The 24,557-nt window shown below is 43.1% G+C and overlaps 1 protein-coding gene across 1 annotated transcript in view; it reads right to left on the reverse strand.

Annotated features, from left to right (window-relative positions):
- Window positions 1-19,596, reverse strand: part of ATRN (attractin) — a 251,846-nt gene extending 232,250 nt beyond the window's left edge. Inside the window, exon 1 of the mRNA XM_054028816.1 lies at window positions 19,133-19,596. Coding sequence (XP_053884791.1) covers window positions 19,133-19,407 — 275 coding nt within the window. The 5' untranslated portion in view covers window positions 19,408-19,596. The remainder of the gene's footprint in view (window positions 1-19,132) is intronic.
- Window positions 19,597-24,557: the final 4,961 nt, after the last annotated feature.

Below are 24,557 nucleotides of genomic sequence, written 5' to 3' on the forward strand. Positions count from 1 at the left end.
AAATGGATCCAACTTCATTTTATTGTAAGATGGTAAGTATGGTAAATATTTATTACACGGATCCTTATCAAACCACTACAATAATATATAACTAAATTTATACAACTATAGCTGCCATATATCGAAATTTAAGTGAGCAAGGTAAGGGGAAGATAGCATATAAGAAAATAAAGCCCTTTGTTAATTAAACACAATAGGGGATAATGAGCGAGATAACTACAGACAAAAACACATAAAAAATGATGATTAACTAATAACTTATGACCATGCAAATAACAGTCAGATGGGAAAGCATATACATAGTGAATTCAAGCCGGCTACACAACACACGCTCGGGCTGGATTTGAGAGCGGGAGGGTCAAGCCCTGGTTGATCAGACCTGGACTGGCAGTGATGTTGAATCGTTTCGGGACACCTCTAATTGTTATAGAGGGGTGACTAAGTATATAGTTCAGAAAATAAATGTGGCACGCGTTGATTGGCTTTTAGTGCCCAAACTGTCTTCCTCTTATTAGGAAGAACAATATAATGCCGAAACTGCAGAAACGGTTTTTGCGGTAAACACTATGGATACATCCCCCATAAGTTTCCTGTGATAAGCACTATGCCCTAATAAGGTTGTGCAGTTTATTGGGGCCTCTTCCCTTGCTTCGGGTTCGCCGCGGGGTTGAGAGGCGGCCTGGCCAAAACCAAATGGGGGGGTGGGTAGGCTGTATTAACAAAGATGTGTGGTACTTATCCACTGAGGGTTATGCACATGTGCCATGAGCTTGGAGCCAGAGCTTTTCAAAATAGTCTGGTTCGGCAATCCACGTGTGCGCCCTGCACCGCCTTGTGGTTTTGCCCAAGGCGATAAAGGCCGCAGCAGGCCACCGGCATCTCCAGTTCCTTCTCTACCACAGTCTCCTGTTAAATCTATAGCAGAGGGGAAGGATGGTGGATCTGGAATCTCAAAGAGCCTCCAGTTAGAGGTAAGTAACTTGTTTTCTTCTTCAAGTGATGGCCCCTATTGTATTCCACTGAGGGTGAATAACAAGCAGTACGTATGTGGGAGGATGGTGCGAAGAGACTGTGGAAGGGAGGACTGCTGTATCGAATGAAGCATCCACTGTGGAATCAAGCATTAGAGCATAGTGTGTGGGAAAGGTGTGTACCAAACTCCACATGGCTGCCTTGCATATGTCTGCGAGGGACACATTGTGAAACCCAGCTGTGGCTGATGATTGCACTCTTGTAGATGTGCCCAAACCCTTTAGGTGGGGAACGTCCCAATAACTGATAGCAGTGCATAATGCACTCAAAGACCCATTTGGAATTTCTCTGGGTGGAAATGGCTAGGCCTTTGATTCTCTCTGCTACAAAAAGCCCAGGAGATTTTCAAAATGTTTTTTTCCGCTCAAGATAAAAAGCCAAGGCCCGCTGAACATCTAACAAGTGAAGTCTGTATTCTTCATTGGAGGCGTGAGGCTCGGGAAAGAAGGTAGGTAAGTGTATGGGTTGACTAAGGTGGAATTGGGAAACCACCTTGGGTAGGAACTTGGGGAGAAGGCGTAAAGAGACCTTGTCTTTATGGAAAGATGTGAAAGGGGGATCAAACCACCATGGCTCCCGGTTTGCCAACCCTCCTAGACGATGGAATGGCGATGAGGAAAGCAACTTTCATGAAAAGGAGAGACAGTGAGCAGGAGACCATAGGTTCAAAGGGAGTGGTGGTTAACAAGGTGAGGACTAGGTTAAGATCCCATTAGGGGGGCAATATGCTGAATGGGAGGGTATTTTCATAGGAGGCCCTTCCAGAATCATACATTTAAGGAGTAGGTAAAAATCAAATGACCTGTGGGTAAAATTTACCTGTGGGTAAAAAGTGCTAATGCACCTTAATGGAACTAAGGGCAAGTCCCGAGTTTTTCGGATAGAAGAAATATTCTACAAGTAGAATGCCTCCAGCTTCAGGGACAAGGCCTTGGCGTGTAGCCCAGGAAATGAAACACGTCCAGTTGGCTCAATACGAGCATCTTGGGGAGTCTTTCCTGATGCTTGAAAAGACATCTCACACTGCTAGAGAGCACTCCTGCACTAGTGGAGGTGTCCATCCAAACACCAAGCCGTCAGTCGAAGGGTGCGCAGGTTGGGGTGTCTGAGTGCCATTGTAAGTCAAGTCATTAGCTCTGGGAATGTTGCAGGCTGCTATGGGTCCATCCGTCTCCCCACCCAAAAAAAAAAAAAAAAAGATTTTGGCTGAAACCGAAGAGCCTGGAAGTCACCAAAGTGACTAGTTCTTGCATTGTCTGGAATCTGTCCCATGGTAGATAAACTCAGGCGGAACTCAAGGGATTATGTAGGGTATAAAGTCCAATTTTTGATGCTGACGCTGACCCTAGGGAGGAGAGGAGTAGAAGCAACTGGAACATCGATTCCTGGGTCTCTTCTTTAGACCATTCTGCTATCAGTCAGTCATAAAGATAGGTGAAAATGACGATCCTCTGATATGAGCTGCCACCACAATGGAAACTTTTGCGAATATTCGCGGAGCAGTGGTAAGTCCAAAAGGGAGACCCTTGAACCTCAGGAACCTTCTGTGTGTCGGGTGTATATAGATATGGAAGTAGGCTTCCAGCATATCGACAGCTGTACACCACATGCCTTTTTCTAGGGAACGAATGACAGTCGCAAGCATGACCATGTGGAATCTTGGTTTGGAAATCGAAGATCCAATATTATCTCCATACTCCATTCTTTTTGGGAACTAGGAAGTAGCTCAAGTAGAATCCTGTTCCCTGACACAGCTCCCCTCCAAAAGAGGGAGTCTACCTCTAGTTGGAAGAGGTCATCAAATGGGTGTTCCATGCATGTAGACCAAGGAGGAAGGCAAGATGGGGCTCTCTCTGTAAACTGGACACTACTGTGCTAACAAGCAATGGTCATATAAACACCACCCTATACCGGAAACCTACTGACGGCTATACTTACCTACATGCCTCCAGCTTCCATCCAGAACACACCACACGATCCATTGTCTATAGCAGGGGTGGGAACGTTTGGCACGCGGCTCACCAGGGTAAGCACCCTGGCGGGCCGGGCCAATTTTATTTACCTGCTGACGCGGCAGGTTCAGCCGATCGCGGCCCCCACTGGCCGCGGTTTGGGAAGCGGCGTGGGCGAGCGGTGTTGGCCGCGGCTTCACGCCGCCCTCATTGGCCCGGGACGGCGAACCGCGGCCAGTGGGGGCCGCGATCAGCCGAACCTGCCGCATCAGCAGGTAAATAAAACTGGCCCGGCCCGCAAGCGTGCTTACTCTGGCGAGCCGCATGCCGAACATTGCCGACCCCTGGTCTATAGCCAAGCTCTAAGATACAACTGCATTTGCTCCAATCCCTCAGACAGACAGAGACAAACATCTACAAGATCTCTATCAAGCATTCTTAAAACGACAATACCCACCTGCTGAAGTGAAGAAACAGATTGACAGAGCCAGAAGAGTACCCAGAAGTCACCTACTACAGGACAGGCCCAACAAAGAAAATAACAGAACGCCACTAGCCATCACCTTCAGCCCCCAACTAAAACCTCTCCAGCGCATCATCAAAGATCTACAACCTATCCTGAAAGATGATCCCTCACTCTCACAGATCTTGGGAGACAGACCAGTCCTCGCTTACAGACAGCCCCCCAACCTGAAGCAAATACTCACCAGCAACCACCCACCACACAACAAACACACTAACCCAGGAACCTATCCTTGCAACAAAGCCCGATGCCAACTCAGTCCACATATCTATTCAAGTAACACCATCACAGGACCTAATCACATCAGCCACGCCATCAGGGACTCATTCACCTGCACATCTACCAATGTGATATATGCCATCATGTGCCAGCTATGCCCCTCTGCCATGTACATTGGCCAAACCACATTTATTCTATGCATAAGAATAAATGGACACAAATCTGACATCAGGAATCATAACATTAAAAAACCAGCTGTTGTTGCTTGGAATGCTCTGATGCCACCTGGATGACCAATGAGCTTGGTGGAGGATGAGAGAATAGGAACTCTGAACCTTTTGGGGGGACAGTACCTCTTCTCAGCTCCTTTCAGGGTGAGTGCACAAATGGCCATGGTGCACCACACAGTGCGTGCCAGCTGGAGGATAGCATCATTGATTGGTAGGGCCACCAAAGTGTGGAAGATGTCAAGCAGCTGGTGTTGACTGTCCTGTACTACATCTAATGGGATCTCTAGGGCATTGGCTATTCTCCACAGCAGCTCCATAACAGGCAAGAGTTATCCGGAGGAAAGGAGGAAATTGAAGAGGCGGCCACATCTGGAGAAGATGAAGGATGCCTCTCCAATCTATCGGAACCATCAGATCAGGCTAATCGGTGAGTGGCAAAGTGGAGGTGTCCTCCCGAACTGAGCAGGACTGGTCAGAGGGCAAATATTGTGGCCACGAGCTCCAGTATGGCCAACCTGATTGACCCTACTGTTGTGTGGTGCCAAATCCCAACTCTGCAGGGAAGATTGGGAATTGCCACAGTGCCATTGGAGCCTTCCGGCAGTCATGCTTCTGGAACAAGCGCAGATGGACCGTGTCGGACATCAATGTCTTCCGAATCAGAGGTGTTAGGAATCTTACCAAACGATGGTGCCGTCGGAACTGCTGGAACAGGAGGCAGCAGAAACATAGCAGGGAAAGGATCCCTGTGAACTGATGATCAGATCGGGGCTCGTGGAGACCACAGCCCCTCCAGTGCAAACACCTTATGGGGAGCAGGAGTGCTTCTGAGTCTCCCAGGGGTCAACGGTATCTGTTCCGTTGGATAAGTCAGTACAGGTAACTGCATCTGTCTGGAGACAGACAGTTCCTGGGGTACCAGCAGAGCCAGAGCAGGCGGAGTTGCAGGATTTGGCGATCGGTGCGGGTATTTCTCAGTCTTGTGAGTGTAGGAACACATGATTCCTTCATGTCCAGAACTCGTGGACGGTGCCAACTCCTGCTTAGATTTGGAGGAAGACTTACTACCATGCTTATGTGCATGCTGTCTTGGTTCATGGCTAGGCTCCAGCACAAGGTCCTTAGCATTGTTACTGGCAGAGCCCGATGGAGATTCTGCAGTAGGGGAAGAGCTCTTTGCCTGTTCAGGCCAATTTATAGGGGGGTTCCCCAGACAGGTTCTGATGCCAGTCCCATGGCAGTCTCCATAAGGTGTTTCCTGAGGCAGAGAGTCTGGTTTTCTTGAGTATGGGCACAGAAGGAGAGGCAGTACTGCACCTGGACACGATGTGGGCTTCCCCAAGGCAGTACAAACAGCACTGGTGCTCGTCGCTGATGGAAAATGAGCAGGGGCAGAAAGTACAGATTTTGAACAGTACTAAGAAGTACTTTTGTAAACTTTTGGAAAATGTGTCAAGGTCGACAGGACAGTAGACGCTCCACTTGGACCATATGGCAGTGAGAAGGAACTGGAGACGCCTTTATCACCTCAGGAGAAACCCCAAGGCAGTGCCGGGTGCATGCGCAGACTGCCGAACAGTACTACTTGCAAAAGCTCCAGCTCTGGGCGCATGTGCATACCCCTCAATGGAATACACTAGGGACCATCACTAGAAGAACCCCACAACTCAAACTGGTATAAAGTCTAGGCGTCTTGTTTGATTTACAATTAAGCTGAAATGACCGGATGCCATATGGGTCAAAACATACCAACTTACATGTTCAGTTTGCTGGCAAACTTTGCTCTTCTCCCTCTGAGAAGAATTAGGCAACAGCAAGCCATACTTCTCACCTCCAACGTGCCTTATTGTAACACACTGAACTGGAAGCACTACAGATACTCCAACTTGTACAGTATGCAGCCACCTGCACCCTCAGCAAGCATATCAACACCACCCATGTCAGTTCCTGATCTTCAGAGACAGTGATGAATTAGAACCTTCCTACATCTGCCAACTACATCTCTATCCACTACCTGACAAGACAGATGCACAACTCTGGGACAACACAGTTTAAAAAAAAAAAAAAAAGAGATATGCACAAGAGTCTCTACCTTCAAAAAATTATCAGAACTTATGACTTACTCACCATATGCCATGTTTACTGGTTTTAATCTTGATCTCTTCTTTCTCTGTCCCCTTTCTTGCTCTCTTCACCTTAAAAGATTATAAACTCTTTGAGGGCAGACACTATCTAAAGCACCATACAAAGTATTGGAGTTATAAAAATGTACTACAAGAAACTACAGACTACATATACCATACAATCTCATTTTCCAGCACAATTCAAATCTTTAACTTTTGAAAAATCAGCCACATTTAACTTCATTATCTGTATTTATGTAACTTGTATCATCTGAATTACAACAGAATTACACAGTGGGATGCATCAGACCCAATGTTTTATTTGCCATTTCAAAAGTCTTGCTGGGTTTAGATTACTGATAATTTTAAAAATGGCATATAATCCAAGGTAAGGTTGGGCTTTTAGGGGGAGGGAAGGAATTTTTTTTTTTAACATAAAATTTTATTATCGAATCTTTTTACCTAAAATTTGTAAAATGAATAAAAAAAATTCAATAAACATTTTGAAAACTGACAGTAACATCAGAACGGATTTTTTCATCACCTCCTATACAATATTGATTTTATAAAATATGTTTCCTAAATAAAGGCATTTTAAAAAGCCAAATAAAGGCCAACTAAATCAGACATGTTTAAAAGCCTATTTCCAGCCCCAAAACAGAGGAGACTGATTTTAGAGATTCTTTGCAACATGAAATGACAAGGAACAAATACTGACTGTTTACATTAGGGCTGTCAAGCGATTAAACAATAATAGAATACCATTTATTTAAATATTTTGGATGTTTTCTACATTTTCAAATATATTTATTTCAATTACAACACAGAATACAAAGTGTACAGTGCTCCCTTTAAATTTATTTTGGATTACAAATATTTGCACTGAAAAAAAGCAAAAGAAAAGGTATTTTTCAATTCACCTAATACAAGCACTCTAGTGCAATCTCTATCATGAAAGTTGAATTTACATATGTAGAATTATGTACCAAAAAAATAACAGCATTCAAAAACAAACCAATATAAAATTTTAGAGCCTGCAAGTCCACTCAGTCCTACTTCTTGTTCAGCCAATCGCTCAGACAAACAAGTTTGTTTACATTCGCAGGAGATAATGCTGCCCGCTTCTTGTTTACAATGTCACCTTAAAGTGGAACAGACATTCTCATGGCACTGTTGTAGCCAGCGTCGCAAGATATGCACGTGCCAGATGGACTAAAGATTCACATGTCCCTTCATGCTTCAACCACCATACCAGGGGACATGCATCCATGCTGATGATGGGTTCTGCTCAATAACAATCCAAAGCAGTGCAGACCGACGCATGTTCATTTTAATTATCTGAGTCAGATGCCACCAGCAGAAGGGTGATTTTCATTTTTTGGTGGTTCGGGTTCTGTAGTTTCCGCATCGGAGTGTTGCTCTCTGAAAGCTCCACACCTAGTCCCTCTCAGATTTTGGAAGTCACTTCAGATTCTTAAATCTTGGGTCAAGTGCTTTAGCTATCTTTAGAAATCTCACATTAGTACCTTCTTTGCGTTTTCTCAAATCTGCAGTGAAAGTGTTCTTAAAATGAATATGTGCTCATCATCCGAGACTGCTATAACATGAAATATATGGCAGAACACGGATAAAACAGAGCAGGGGACATACAATTCTCCCCCCAAGGAGTTCATTAACACAACACATTTTTTTTAAACGAGCGTCATCAGCATGGGAGCATGTCCTCTGGAATGGTGGCTGAAGCATGAAAAGGCATACGAATGTTTAGCATAGCTGGCACGTAAATACCTTACAATTACTGTTCTCACTTTCTGGTGACATTGTAAATAAGAAGAGGGCAGCATTATCTACTGTAAATGTAAACAAACTTGTTTGTCTTAGCGATTGGATGAACAAGAAGTAGGACTGAGTGGACTTGTAAGCTCTGAAGTTTTACATTGTTTTGTTTTTGAGTGCAGTCATGTAACAACAAAAATCTACATTTGTAAGTTGCACTTTCACAAAAAAGATTGCACTACGGTACTTGTATGAGTTGAATTGAAAAATACTATTTATTTGTTTATCATTTATACAGTGCAAATATTTGTAATCAAAAATATAAACTTTGATTTCAATTACAACACAGAATACAATATACATAGGAAAATGTCGAAAAACATCCAAAATATTTAATAAATTTCAATTGGTATTCTATTGTTTAACAGTGCGATTAAAACTGCGATTAATCGTGATTAATTTTTTAAATCAAAATTAATGTTTTGAGTTAATCATGTGTGTTAACTACGATTAATCAACAGCCCTAGTTTAAATGTAAACGACTCTCTCTGCTACAAGATATGTATTGAATAGAGTGAATCAATCAGTTTACAAAAATGCACTCAAATGTGGTCAGGCAAGCAAAAAGCAGCTATTAATAAATACAGCTAAAAGTACAGCATACCCTGTCCAACCGACTTAGTTCACATTTTAAAAATTTGCAAGCCACTGACTATAAAAATCGTATGTTGACCCCCGGTCCAAACATAAGGTGTTGAAAAGTTTTAATCATCAGCAGCCTCAAAAACCATTCTTTCTTGATGTACCATTTAAATTCAGCATCTTCCTTCCACTGGACAGGCATGTTTTATGTCTGATCACACTTGGAGGTAGGCACACACGGTACACTTGAATAAAATGACAGTGAACCTGTAATAAGTCTTTAGGAAAAACTGCTGCATGCTGACCCTTAACATTATATTTTGTCTTAGAATAACAACATGCATGGTCAGCACTAAAGGTATAAAATACTTTTCATTTTATTTAAGACTTGCAGTAACTAAAAAAAGTATTTCTTGCCATAATGTCCAATAACAGCACACAAGACTAAATATAGGAGGTAAAGGTTGAAATTTCCTATATTGAGCCCTGGAGTCAGGTGTGATAAAGTTAGCAATAAAATTAATTTGGCATTCCTAACTTAATACCAACAGAGCATCTGTCTACTAATCAATCACTACACAAAGCAGCCCAAGACTTCAGTAGTGAGCTTGCAATAGGTCATCATAAAACAGCCTGGACAAAGCTGTCTCAGAAAACTTGCTTTAGCATGACTCAAACATACATGGCTCCACCCAAAAATATTGATCCTTGAGCTCCACAAACTCTGAATTCACAAAAGTTGTAAAACCAAAAACCAGGACTTATTCCAGAAGCTCACAAATGAATCAACTGCTTATTTAGATTAAAATAATTGATGGAAATATGCATGACATAGCACTGAATGAAACCATTTCAACATTACAAAACCATGAAAGAGGGGGCACAGAAAGTATAGTAATATGCACACAAAGACTGAAAAAATAAGATCCATTCAATAGTTTTTGAAGTTTTTTTGTTGGAGAATTGTGACTTTGAGGTCTGTAATTGAGTGACCAGGGAGGTTGAAGTGTTCTCCAACTGGTTTTTGAATCTTTTGCAAAAGAATACATGGACACAAAACTGCAGAATTGGAATGAATTTGCAAACTGGACACCATTAAATTAGGCTTGAATAAAGCCTGGGAGTGGATGGGTCATTACACAAAGTAAAAACTACTTCCCCATGCTAATTTTTCCCCCTACTGTTACTCACACCTTCTTGTTGAAAATGGACCATCCTGATTATCACTACAAAAAGTTTTTTTTCTCCTGCTGATCGTAGCCCACCTTAATTGATCACTCTCATTATAGTCAGTATGGTAACACCCATTTTTCCATGTTCTCTGTGTATATATATCTGCCTACTGTGTTTTCCACTACATGCATCCGATGAAATGGGTTTTAGCCCATGAAAGCTTATGCTCCAATAAATTTGTTAAGTCTCTAAGGTGCCATAAGTACTCCTTGTTCTTTTTGCTGATACAGACTAACACGGCTGCTACTCTGAAACCTTTCTGTTTCAGTTTCCCACTGAAATCATAATTTATTCTCTTTTTAAAAAAATAAATACAAAACAAGTTCGGAACTCTGTAAATCTTACATGTATTGTACTTACGTTTATAAAACAATTTTACTGAACAAAGTGCCCATTTGTTTTTTCCAGTATTCTTAAAGTCTCCTTAAAGATAAATCACTCTGTGCAGAGTCGTAGGTATTCAGTTTCAGCCTCAAGCAAATACTCAATAACAAAAAAATTTCATTAAAGGGGAGTTAAGAGTGTTTAGCAGTGCCCCCAGAATATGAAAATTAGCTACCAAAAACAGAAGCCTCTCAACACCAGAAAATACACTCAGATAAACAAGACAAACATTAGAAAGCCAGGAAGTGTACAGTCACAGTCATGCCTCCCACACCACACATGTAAACAACCTTACAATGCATCCATGGAAATGGCAAGACACATTAGGAACCTTACTCATTCCAACAAAACCTGTTATTTTCTCAGTGCCTACCATCTCAAATCATGACTGTTTGAACACTAGTGACATTCACCAAACATGTCTGCCTCAGGGGGTCTGCATGTCATGCACCAAGCCTGCCTGTTTTCAGTTCCTAAACCCAGTCTCAGCATGTGATGCTTGTGACATGCACTGAGCAAGCGTTTAAATAAATAAATAAATAAAATAAAGGCAATTAAGGGGCAGGCTGTATCTCAGGAACCCCTTAATTAAAATGAACTTATATTTTCTTCAGACAATCTCAGACCCTCAATTAGAAAACCCATTTTCAAGCCAATCCAACTCTGCATGTGGATTTTAGAGCACACTGAAGATTGAAAATAGCACATTTAGAAGGGTGGGGGTCTATATTTCAGGAACCCCTTATCAAAATAAGCTCAAAGGTGCATCACAAACTCTACCCCAAGCTCTCAGGTGGTATAACAATTTTCAAACCCATCTGACTGCCTATGACTTTTAGAACACTGAAAATTTGCCTTTAAACAGAAATGCTGCTCAGTAGTGTATTGCAAAACTTCACACTATAATTTTCACATGATCTATACTAAAAGCTGTCTTCAATGTAAATATGCCTCAGCATAATGGATCTGTTTTCTTTAAAACATGGTCTTAGCCTGGGGGTGGGTGGCATTCTCGGGTTCAGTATTCGCTGACTCGAATTTCCATACCAAAATTGCTTAGTTTGCATGTAAAATAAGTGTATTCTAACTACCAAACCCTACACATCCAACACTCAAACTGAGGGTGTGTCTACACTACAGAATAGCTACGTCGGCATAACCCCAGAGTGAAGATGCAGCCTACACTGACAGTAGGAGCCAACACTGTGGGAACAGCACCTTCCCAAATGAAGTTTGCTTCCACCAACACAGCTTTGTTCAATGGACATAGCTGCAGCCACACACCTGATGACATAGCTGTGTTGACCAAACTTTTAAATGTACACAAACCCTGAGTTCTGTCCATCTTGAACAGAACCCATATTTGAGATTCTGCAAACCAAATTATGCCATTAACTACATCTGTACAATTCCATGGTCTTCAGACATCTGGGCAAACTCATGTTATAATTTGGCCTATGGAATCATTCTCGTAAAGATGCACAAGATGGAAATAATCTAATTTGACTTTCAAACCCCAGGCTATGTGAGGCTTTTATGTTTTTAACTGACATCTTTTTACTTGCAGATTTAATACATTTGTTATGGAAATCGGTGAGACAATTAATATAAAACCTCATTATGCCATTTTTACAAAGTCATTTTTAGAGCAGAAATGCACTTAATATTGCTAACTACTTCTTCATGGAAGTCTTCTATATGGAATTTAAACTAGCGACTAAGATTTGAAAGTTTAACAAGACAAGTACAAATAAATTGAAAACCGATTTGATTAAACTGAGATAAAAATGTATTTCTAGATGTCAAGTACTGAATTATATTAAGTAGTAATACTGCATTTAACGTTTGGCACCAACAATAAGTTTGACATTGTATACGACACAAAGTTTCAAGCAAGAATTGTCCTAAGAATCTTACAATTTAAGTGACGGAAGAAAGGCCATAATAAGAAATCCTCACTTGGGAATTGCAAATTTTGAGAATTTTTTTTTAAATTGGGCAGGTCGAGCTGGAGGGGATTATGCACTCAACCTGTGGACACTGAGGCACTAAGAAATTGATGATGGATGCAGGAGTGATAGTAGTGGCATTCTTAAATAGATTGTAAGGTAATTTCATGCAGATCAGGCCGCATGGAAAAACGGCAAGAAGAAAGAAGCAGAAGATGGAAACGAAGCAATTGTAACTGAGCTCTGGTCAAGTGAAAAAATTCTCTAAATTATTTCTGAATTTTCCACTTGCCGAGTCCAGCTTTCAAAACAGTCCAAGGGGTGCACAGAAATACCTTAATATATAATTAGATGGGGGTTAAATATTATTAAAATTACTCTAGTCCTGCCCCTTAGACTTATTTCAAAGGTTTGTTATGGTTTGTTCCTCCATCACCCGACCCCTCCTCTGTCAAGTCCCAAGTCTCAATCCTAATTCCTAACTTCTTTTTTAATGTATTAAAGGCTTGAGTTTAAGACACCTTGAAGAAGTGATTTTTGAGAATGGATTTAAAGAAAAGAGGCAGGCAAAATGGCATACGGGACTGAGAAGGAAGTTCTAGGCATAGAAAACACAGACATACAGCTGGTCAAAAGAGGAACATTTGAAGGATGACTCCGACTTCATAGCACTCTGCTATTATGAGAACGGGATCTTAAAAAAAAAAAATGTTAACCTGCCCATCCAACTATTTAGCGAGCAGGTGTCATTACCCTCAATATGCTGCACATTTTCAGAGCAATTTGTCACAGCCGAATTATGTGAAGACCACAGTTTTACCTTTACTGCTCGTAATTTGCAGAGCTTAGTGAAATAAACCAGGAGAGTGAAATTTGTCACACATACTGCATGTGGTAACATTTAGCTTCAACTGGATGCAAGTGAACAGCATTATTGGTCTCGATCTTCTCAAAACTTAAAGACTGCTCCTGTGAAGTCAGCATTCACCAGAAAAGATGAGCTCACGTAAGTCGATAATAGAAGTGGCAATAGGAGACATGGAATAATGAAAAAATCCAGAATGGTAGCTGACTCAGAAGGCTGATGCATGATATTGACACAGAAATTAGTAGAGGAGACGAAAACAAAGAAAGGACCAGAAATTACTTTAGCCTTGACCAGTGGAGACAAGGGGACTTTTATAAATAATTATTTCCCTTCAGCATCTGGCGCTCGTCTGTGGCTACGGAGTTACACGTTAAACCCCCATTCACTCGGCTTCATTGATCTCCCGCTGCAACAGTCTTTACAATCAGTCTTTTTCTTTTCAGCACTGGTATGTTCTTGGATTTGGCAGAGGAAGTAGGAAATCTCCAGTTGTGTTGTTCACACCACAGAGCTCTTAACTCTTAGAGAAACTTAGGAGGAAGGAGGCTGTTGGATGCTGCTCTCCTCAGTGGCCTTCAGTTGAGCCCACGAGTGTTTGACAACTCAGATAATTACACTAGAACAGTTCAGAGGTTTGACATAAAAGAAGCAGAAAGACCCAGACTGAGTTACATTATCTCACCACAAGAGGTACACTTACGTCTTCCACTTAACCTTCTCTGACTTTTCAGCCATTGCTCAATTGCCATAAGGTGGAAAGTTTGAACTGAGGGGAAAAACAGAGTTTAAGGACAATTATGAAAAAACATAGCAGCAAGCGACATATTTGTGCTACTCATTTTGTGCAAGCCAGATGAAAGTGAGGAAGCTTATATTAGCCTAGGAACAACCAAGAAAAAACTCCATACTTTCATTTGCCAATCCTTCCTGTCAAATTGTGACCTATACAAAATCTCAGAGACTGCCTGTAGAGCAGTGGGGGGCAACCTGTGGCCCATCAGGGTTATCTAATTGCGGGCCGTGAAACATTTTGCTGGCATTGACTGTCCGCAGGCATGGCCCCCCGCAGCTCCCAGTGGCTGTGGTTCACCATTCCTGGCCAATGGGAGCTGCGGGAAGCAGCGGCCAGCACATCCCAATGGGAGCTGCGGGGGGCCGTGCCTGAGGACGGTCAACGTCAGCAAAATGTCTCGCGGCTCACAATCAGATAACCCTCATTGGCCGCAGGTTGCCCACCACTGCTGTAGAACATAGGCCTATCTGATAATGCGATGGTTTTAAATTGAGTTGGAATATTAGCATGAACAACAGGCCCAAAGCATTGAACTAAAAACAAAGAAATAATGAGAAAAATAAAAAGAGTTGTGTTAAATTTGTAGTGACCCTTCAAAATACCAGTAAAGTGAAAGTACTTTCACTCTATGCATCCGAAGAAGTGAGGTTTTTACTCACGAAAGCTTATGCCCAAATAAATCTGTTAGTCTTTAAGGTGCCACCAGACTCCTTGTTGTTTTTGTAGATACAGACTAACACGGCTACCCCCTGATACTTCAAAATACCAGTGTTATCTTATTTAAGGTTTGGGCTAAAGTAACAGAAATAAAACACGGTTAATTGGGTACTGTGAGCAGTAAATATAATTGGCTATAATTGAATTCCTTCATCTGGCTTAGCTAAGGTCTGATAATTGCTAATGCCATCACACTTGTTTGTTAAATGCAATAAAAAATAAACTCCTAAGGTTCATTGCTAATACCTGCCTGACCATGTTAGAACACTCCTGGTTTTAGCCCATTTGTAAGTATCTTGATCAACTACTTACAAATGTTTTGTTACTGTTTGCATCTAGTAAATTGCTCATTATTTTGGCATGTTTAGAAGAATTGTATAAATATCATTTGATGTTTGGATTTATTTAAGGAATTTAAAGTTAAATTAGTATTTTGGTAATATCCTGCATAAATAATAAGAAATCCAACATTGCCCTTGTCCATTAAGAGAACATTGGTGAAGATGAAACAATTTGAATTAAGGGTGAAAGTGTCAGCTAAGATTTCCTGCCTTAAAGGGACACAGTCAATTTAAAAATCACAATTCTGCTGGAAAAATGATACATTCTATAGTTAAAAGTATAGCCTAAGATGACTAGAACTGAAAGAGATTGGAGAAAAAAAAAGTTTAATTTTCAATGTAATGTATACCTACTGGTTCCCCTTGTATTGTCACTGTCCACTGTTTGTGTGGGTCTTTCATAGAACAAGGAAGGTTTTCTTTTCTTTTCAATATATATGATAATATGATAGTAAAAACAAACAAAATGGCATGTGATCAGGGCAGCTGCAGTACCTGAAATTACTTTTTAACTTTTTTTTTTTTTTTTAATTGGCAACTTGAAATCTAGTCAATGTACCTTCAACTGTTGCTTGAGGGGTTTTATTTTGTTTTGACAATAGTTCTGACAATACTGTATCACTCAGCATTTTGGCAACTGAAGATATTTTGCTTGTTTGTGTTTTTCCAAAAGTTCCATTTTATTTTTAAGAGTGAAAATTGTGATAGTACTTTGCTAGCTAATGGCTCACTCACCTAGTGATTTACCCACATTTTTCTAGTTTACTATTGTATTCTTTGGTCATGTAAGTACATTACATACTCTATCATAATCAACCAGTAATCTAGAACTACTTCCATTAAGCGAATTAAAAAAATTATAGTATTCTTGTTGAACTATTTTATTTCTTAAAGTGTGGTTTTGTGGGGCCAAGCACTATTGAACAGTTTCTACCTGACCTCAGAAGTAGCTGTTATGTCAGTAGCAGATGGAGTGTCCCCTATACATGCAGTGTGTAATTTTTAAAAGAGTTAGGTATACAATTGCACATGCAAAAGCATTTGGCCTTTTATGTATGCAACTACAATCATACATCTAGTTGTCCAGCTGCGTGCACAAATATCTTATTTTCATTCAACTAATGTTTTGAAAAGACAAAATCAGTAATGAAGATATTTGTAGCCGAAACCAGCAACTGCCTCTATGAGTTCAGTTTCAGTGGCTTTCTTGGTGTAGATGTATGAGGACTGAAGACCAATTAATTATGAAACATGTTTAACAAGGAATGCTGCTACATGGCCGGAAATCAGGTGGTTGCCAAAAGCTTCAGTGGCACAATCAGATTGCCAATAATGGACATAAACTGAATATCAAACCAGACCATCTGAAGGAACTAGCTATGGATTGAGCCAGGTGGTGCTTGATTTGCAAGGAGGTTACATCCCTGCTTGATTTGCCATGAGAGTGATGAATGTTTTGAAAGTCAAACCCAGAATTTAAAATTCAACAATTTGGGAACTTTCTGTATGAAAAGTACTGTATAGAATGGTGTTAATCTTTTAAGCATAAATTCTACCTAGTCTACACAGCCCTATCTTTCACCATGTACAACCAGACCAATGCCACCAAGGATGAAGAACAGCTGGTTGAAGCCAAACCCAAGCAAGACAGAGGTTATGCTTATGGGCAGAAGCATCTTGAAGAGTTCACAGCCATGGCACAATCTCTTTTTGGTGGGTATGCACCCACAATTGGTCAATTCACTTCATAATTTAGGAATGCTCCTGGATTTCTTGCTGAGGCTAAGCGCTCATATGATAAAAAGTATTAATCACAGATGCTACTGTCTCTGGTTGGGTAGGTGAGACTATCCCATCCTAGCAGACTATGACCTGACTGCAGTTACCTCTGTCATCTCCTGTCTGGACTATAACAATGTAACATTCCTAAGGGCTGATGGCTCCATGTCCAGTTAACTCTATGCAGTACAGAATGTCTCCTCAGCAACAAAGGCTACCTCAAACACATGAAGTCTGTCCTCTGCTCTCTAGACTGGCTTACCACAGAATATTGAGGTTAACTTCAAGGTCTCAGTCCTTGTCTTCAAGTTGGTCAAAGGCCTAGGCCCAGCATATCTCAGATCATCTCTTCGCTGAGAACCACAGTTGACCATTCTGCTCCTCAGGCAGAGTGTAATTTTCTACAAGGGTAAAAGCTCAATTGTGCAAGAAACAGAGCCTCCTTGGAAGCTAGTAAGAGACTATGGAATGAACTCCCAAAGGAACTAAGAATCATCACCACCTTCCTTGAACACTTTTCTGACCTTGCCTTCTCTAAAATGCCGAGCAGGTGTGTACATTTAAAAAAAAAAACACAAAACTCTACTAAAACAAAAACACTTCACTACACACAAAATCTGAGGAAAGAATGAGAAAGAGAGAGAATATAACCTGCACAAGAGTTGTTAGCCATGTCATTTAATGCATTACAGAAAGGTGCTCAGATGCTACAGTGATGAAGAATAAGAACCTACACAGAAAAGAAAAAGCAGATCAGAAGCCAACAATTTAAAGCTAGGGCATTCATTCTTCCATTAACAAATATGTAACTAACCTTTACATATCATTAACATCTGGGAGAGAAGTTTAGTAGGTCAATGAACCAAAATATGTACTAGATGTCAAACTAGGTGTTGCAACACAAGCATACAGAAATCATGGCCAGATACACATTAATCGTTAACACCTAGATAGGAACAGAGTTACTCATCTGTGTTAGTCATGAAATTCAAATACACAGGGAAGTCTGCCTCCAGACTCCATAAAATGAAACAACCTGAGCGATATCCTAAAACTAGTTGCACACAAACTGACCTAAATATCAAATGATGATTTCAGGATCAAACTGGACTCTGTCAACAAGAGAGTGCAGACAACATTCAGTTCATGCTACTGACTCAGTAAGAACTTTAAGAACCAAGCTATTGATTTCAGGAGCTGGCATGGCCCAGGGTTATGTTCCTCACAAATACTTCACAGCTAGCACATCAAGGGGAACTAGGATCCAGCCACACAGGCTGTCTACAGAACACTCAACGTAGTTCATCTACGTTAGCTGGATTTCCTTCACACATATCCAGTTGCCCTCAACCCCCGAGATACCTTTCAGACGGAGGAAGAATCATCCTTAGCCAAAAGGACCAAGTACCTAACATTTGCTTTCTCACCCCAACAGCTGGCCTTAACAAAGAAACTGGACACCTCATTCAAACACGATTTTGCTTCCCCATCAGAGATGCCACTGCCTAGAAGAGCCAAAGCGCACAAAACATACTCCACGGTCCCCTTGTCTCCTCTAGAGCTCACCGTACCCACAGGAGCCTAGCCCTTGACACAATCATGACCCATGATCCCTTCGTTGCCAAGACTGGATCTACCCAGAGAAGCCAGAGCCCTCATACCCACATCCATCCCACTAACCCAGGGGTGGGCAAACTTTTTGGCCCAAGGGCCACATCTGGGTATGGAAATTGTATGGAGGACCATGAATGCTCATGAAATTGGGGGTTGGGGTGCAGGAGAGGATGAGGGCTCCGGCTGGGGGTGTGGGCTCAGGGGTGGGGCTGAGGATGAGGGGTTGGGGTGCACGAGGGTGCTCCAAGCTAGGACCAAGGGGTTTGGAGGGTGGGAGGGGGATCAGGGGTGGTGCAGGGGGTTGGGACACAGAAGGGGGTCAGGGATGCAGGCTTTGGGGGGTGCTTACCTCAAGCAGCTCCCAGAAGCAGCATGTCCCCCCTCCAGTTCCTACAGGGAGGCACAGCCAGAAGCCTCTGTGTGCTGCCCCGTCCACAGGCGCCACCCCTGCAGCTCCCATTGGCCATGGTTCCCGACCAATGGGAGCTGCGGGGGTGGCACTTGAGGCATGCAGAACCTCCTGACTGCCCCTATGCGTAGGAGCAGGAGGGGGAACATGCAGCTGCTTCTGGGAGCCATGCGGAGTGGGGCAAGCCCCCAACCCCGCTTCCCGGCTGGAGCGGGGCAACCCTTGGAGCCCGCTCCCCAGCAGGAGTTTGAGGCAGGCCCGGATTAAAATATCTGGAGGGCCGGCTACAGCCCCCAGGCCGTAGTTTGCCCACCCCTGTACTAACCCCTTACCCTTTGATGTGGAGCTACCCAGAAACCTGCGCCCCTCGCACACATACTCCTGCTGCACTCCTTCCCCTGGGGTTGCCTCCCGGGGGAACGGGGGGAACCAAGCCCCTTCTCGCAGCTACCACAGCGATCCTCAGGGCGAAAGCAGCCAGGCCCCTTCTCCCACATTACGGCACCCACCCGCCCACCACTCCCCGCTGGCGGCCGGCTCTAGCTCACCTGAAGCGGCCCCCGCAGTGCTGGCACTGGTCCCCCACCCAGCCGGCCTGGCACTCGCACTGCCCGCTGCCCGGCTGGCAGCGCCCGCCATTGGCGCACGGCTTATCGCACTCCTTCCCCTCGACCGCCGCCGCCGCCGCCTCGGGCCCCGGCACCAGCAGCATCAGCAGCACCAGGAGAAGCTGAGCCGGGGGCCGCCCCCCGGAGCGCCGCGGCCGGCCGCCCTGCGAGCCCAGTCTCCCTGCCGCCGGCTGCCTCCGGCTGCTCCGCTCCATCTGCTGCCGCCGACTTGGGGGAGGGTGAGAGCTTCGGACTCCTCGTCTCCGTAAGCCTCCCGGGTGGGCTGAGCGACCGGACGGTGGCCGGCGAGGGAGCTGCGGGCTTCCGATACGGTGGCCGACGAGGAAGGCGGCTGCTCAGCAGCGCCGCTCGCACTCGCTCTCTCCCGACTCTCAGCGGCAGGACTGAGGAGCCCGTCGGGCCGCGGCCGATGACGTCATCGCCCGCACGGCGTCCCCTGACATCATGTCGCCGGAGCGGACGGGGACGGCCATCGAGAGCGGGCAGCGGCGGCCAGAGCGGCGCGGGGTGGGGCCCGTCTTCTGCTACAGTGCCATAGAGCAGGGGCGCCCAGCAGCCAGCGATGGGACCGGGCGGAGGCGCCGCTCCCCCCTGGCGTTCACCGGCTCAGCAGCGAGCGGGACAGGAGGGGGCCATGCCTCGGAGCTCAGATTAATGCACGAGCACTGGGGGGCTGGCTGCTAGTTAAACCAGAGCCTCGCCAAGCTGGGGAGTCTTCCCCCAGCCCCCACCACGCTCCCAAGCCCGGAGCCAGCGGGCACTGGGAGCAAAACCGAGCCTGGATTTCCCTGGTTATTTCACACTGCTGGCCCAGTCCCGGGGGGATGTCTGCAGGGCGGCACGGTATCCCACACATACAATTCTTCTCTCTTCCCAGTAGCTGAAGAAAGCCTAAGGACTCGCTCCCAAAGCCCATCGCAAAGTGCAAGAGAGAAGAAACAAGTGTCCACACAAGAAAGGCCCGACTCAGTGCTGAGATGAGGTGGAGCCTGCAATGGGAGAAAAACGTTCTTTATTTCTCTTGCAATGTTCATAGAGTCTAAGACCACTGTGATCATCTAGTCTGATCACCTGTATAACCCAGACCATAGACCTTCCCCCAAAATAATTGCTAGAGCAGATCTTTTAGAAAAATAGCTAATTTGATTTAAAAATAGACAGTGACGGAAACTCCACCATGACCCTTGGTAAATTGTTTCAATGGTTAATTACCTTTGCTGGTAAAAAATTACTATTTATTTCCTGTCTGAGTTTGTCTAGCTTTATCTTCCAGCCATTGGATCATGTTACATTTTTCTCTGCTAAAGTGAAGATCCCATTATTAAATATTTGATCCTTATGTAGATACTTATACTCTGTAATCAAGTCACCCCTTAGCCTTCTGTTTGTTAAACTAAATAGGTTTAAGGACCTCTATCACTATAAGGCGTGTTTTCTAATCATTTCATCATTCTTGTGACTCTTCTCAGAACCTTCTCCTGTTTATCAATTTATTATCTAAAGACTTCATTGCACTAAGCACTGTACAAAATAACAGACATCCCAAGCCCCATAGAGTTTACAGTCTAGGTCCAGGATTTAGAGAATAAACAACAGGTGAATAAACAGTTAACAGGTGGAACAAGAAGTACGAGGGAAGAGAAAAACGTGGGTATTTGCATTGATAGTGCTCACCACTAATGACTAAAGGACATAGCAGTATGTTAGTTTTACACTGAAACTCTCAAATTTCATACTTCAGTTACTACTGTGTAGGCAAAAAGTTTGCAATATCACAATGCTCAATGTATTCCAAAGAATCTGTAAATGGGAAGGGAAGTTGAATTCCCATATCTACATTTGGGAGTAGTTAAAACAGATATTACTCGAGAAAGGGGTATGCTCTGGGCTTGCTTGAATAAAGAAGGAGTTGCAGTTGAGAATCTTCACCATTGTTTAGGGGCTGGTCCAGGAGCGCAAAAGAGTGAGAAAGAGCAAGTAGAACAATATCATCATTACAGTGTGATTGACCTGAGTTATCTGAGTGAGGCGACAAATACCTTTCTAAACAGACTAGTCGAAATGAGGTTGTTATTTGCAATGGGAAGAAGGAACAGAGCTCAAATTAATGGTTTTGTTAGAAATAAGTAAAACCTCAATTATGGATTTGGAGAAGTATGTGAAGTACTTAAAGTGACAAGAGGCTAAATTTCACTGAAGTTACTGGGTCAAATTCATCCCTGGTGGCTCTCCATTGATCTGTTTAATAGTAGTGAAGTTACACTAAGGGTAAATTTAGTTCATTGTTTTAAATTTGGAAAGAGGTGCATGGTAAGGCTGAAGATTAAATTATTTTATTAAGTGGGGAATCAAAAGTGAAAGTTTTGGAAGCACTGTAAAAGGGAGAGGTTGAAATAAGGTGCAACAATGCAAAGAATTATGTTTTTGAGGGTTGGGTCAACATTTCATTGAAGTTGATGGGTGTAACAGTCACCCTTCATTTAAAATAGCTGTAAGAAACCAGTGAACTTCTTTATGGAACCAGAAATCTGAAACAATAGCAACCGCCACCTAAAACATAAGTATGTCACCACCCAGAACAAAGGTATATGTGGGCAGAGAGGTTTTGCTGTGTGTGGTTTTGAGTAGATGTGTATGAGAAAGAGAGAGAGAAGAAAGAAAAACACTATAGAAACATAGAGAGGAGGAGCATAAAGCTAGACATAACCTGAACAAAAACTGAGAGTATGGCCGTTAAAAAAGCCTAGAGAGAGAGCTTTTGGGCTGAGTGCTGGCTGAAAGATGCTCGAGGCTGGGAGCAAAGACACTATTTCCAGTTGTTTGATTCCTGCTGTGTTCAGTGAAACAGGATTTTGTACATTCTTTGTAAATAAACAAGATTGTATCAAAGATACCTGATTCCATCATCAATTTCTCCTCCTAATGGAAACAATGCACAGAGCCCTGAACCTTGGCTAACTGGTCAGGTAAAAAATCTAAAATAAAATAGTTAATCAATTACTATATTTAATCCAGACAGATAATTTGTATTTAGAAGTAAAAAAAAAGCGCACTTGCTTGTTTGAGCTGAACCAGGTTCCTGATGGTTTCAATGTGGTTTCTGAATGGGTTACTGAAGAGAATGAAAGTATTGATTAGAAACACCAGAAAGTAAATCTAAAGATGTATGCAAATGGATAATCTAGTCAGTCAAAGCACTTACCTGACACAGTCATGGTTATTAAATTCTTTACCTTCCATGCCTGAGAGAGTGGCAGAGCCTGTCATCATAAAGAAAGTTTGCGACATAGAGCTTGTCTACATTTACCGGGGGATTGATGAGTGGTAATCGATGCATCAATGGTCGATTTAGCGATCTAGTGAAGTCCCGCTAAATCGACCGCAGATCGCTCTCCCATTCGAGAAGAGCAGGGGGAGTCGACAGGAGAGCATCTCCTGTCGACATCATGTAGTGTGGACCCCGCAGTAAATAGATCTAAGCTATGTTGATTTGAGTTACGCTATTCACGTAACTCAAATTGCGTAGCTTAGATCAAATTTCCCCTGTAGTATAGACAAGGCCTTAGTTTAAAAGTTCTGTGCTAAGATGTCCTGGCACCCAAACAAAGACAATAAAGTAAATTGTTAGAGACTTAAGATAGCTATTGCAGTTAAACCCTCCTTTCCATACTATAAAGGTGGAGGAATGGAGGGCTCTTTCCAGGGTGCCCTATACTCACATTCCTGGAGCTGCAGACTGCTGCCAAGGTATAGTGGGTCAGAGACTTAATCAAGCACCCCTAGGCTAGAGATACCAGCAGTGTATGTTACTCGTACTCAGCTTCTGCCCTGCGTGTGCTATATAGATGCTACTACTCTACCTTGCTTCATGCTGTAGGGATCCTACCAGTGGAAACTTCTCTGAGGCAGCTCTGTTCCTCATGTGTCACAGAGATCTTGCTAGTTCTTGCATCTGCTAAAGAGATCCTGCCTTCAGACTCTGCTCTGACTCGCCAGGTCTGGCCTTGCCTGCAATTGTCATAGATAATAATACTTTTGTTTCTGCCAAAACACATGGATGTTGTCCAGGAGAATAAAATCAATTACAACACAGTAATATAATAAAATACCATCAACTTAAAATAAAACATCAAAACAAATAAGGCGTGAGTGATGTCTCTCCATCTCTGACTCTCCTATATGTGTAGGTATTTCTCTCTAGTATAATGGATTTCTCACTCAAGTGTTTTTTCTTACAGTGGAAATTCCATTGGATTTGACAATAAAAAGATATGTCTTAAACTGGGTAACTAGAATACTTTGCCTGTTGGAATATAATAGATTTGTTTTTATCAAGTAAACTTTGAATCTCTCAAGTTACACTGTAAAAGTTAAGAAGAGTTCAGCTCTACAGATTCACTTTGAGTTGAAAAGTAGAACAAAGGAGTTTTCATGGTGAGACAGACCTCTACTCCATCAAAGACAGTATCCTTCCTCTGGCAAAGGCCAATCTTGGATGCTTCAGAGAGAGTTGTAACAATCACAAACGCCTTTTAACTGCTTGATACTATACCACCAGAAGAAATTCCTTCCTAAACAAATTGTGCCCTGAAGCATGATAGTTGCTAGCCCTTTGCATACACAATCTCAAAGTCAACAACAAAACTCCCGCTGACTTTAACAGGGCCAGTATTTCACCCACAGGGGCTGAGTCGCAGCTGAGCTGAATATCAGGGAGAGAAGCAAACAGTGGAAATGCTTTGGGAAGCTGACTCCCAGGCTGTCTAACTTGTGTGTCAGTCACCATGGTGTCAAGATCACAAGAAAGTGTAACTACAGCATGCTCACCACTGTATTAATGAATCTTTCCCTCCTTTGAGAGAGGAATGGTTTTGCAATGACCCGTTCCTTGTTGTGTCTGTCCTCTTATCTCCATTACCTCTCCTGTGGAAACAAATATAACTCCCTTCTCAAGTTATTAGACACTGGGACCAGCTACTGCTGACTAGTGTGTCGCCTAACTTCAGTAGCTTTTCATTCCTTGTCGGTAACCCATTCAGAGCAGATTTTCTCCTCAGTTGCAAGGAGCCATCTCCTGACTCTCACCCTCAACTGCCAAGGAACCTTCTGGTCCCAGCATTCCAGCCCTTCTGTTAAAGGGGCCTCCAACAATCATGCCCAACTGCCATGGAACCTTCTGGTCCCAGCATTCCAGCCCTTCTGTTAAAGGGGCCTCCAACAGTCATGCCCAACTGCCATGGAACCTTCTGGTCCCAGCATTCCAGCCCTTCTGTTAAAGGGGCCTCCAACAGTCATGCCCAACTGCCATGGAACCTTCTGGTCCCAGCATTCCAGCCCTTCTGTT

The sequence above is a fragment of the Malaclemys terrapin genome, chromosome 5, assembly GCF_027887155.1.
Source record: "Malaclemys terrapin pileata isolate rMalTer1 chromosome 5, rMalTer1.hap1, whole genome shotgun sequence".
In the NCBI taxonomy this organism is placed as follows: Eukaryota; Metazoa; Chordata; order Testudines; family Emydidae; genus Malaclemys; species Malaclemys terrapin.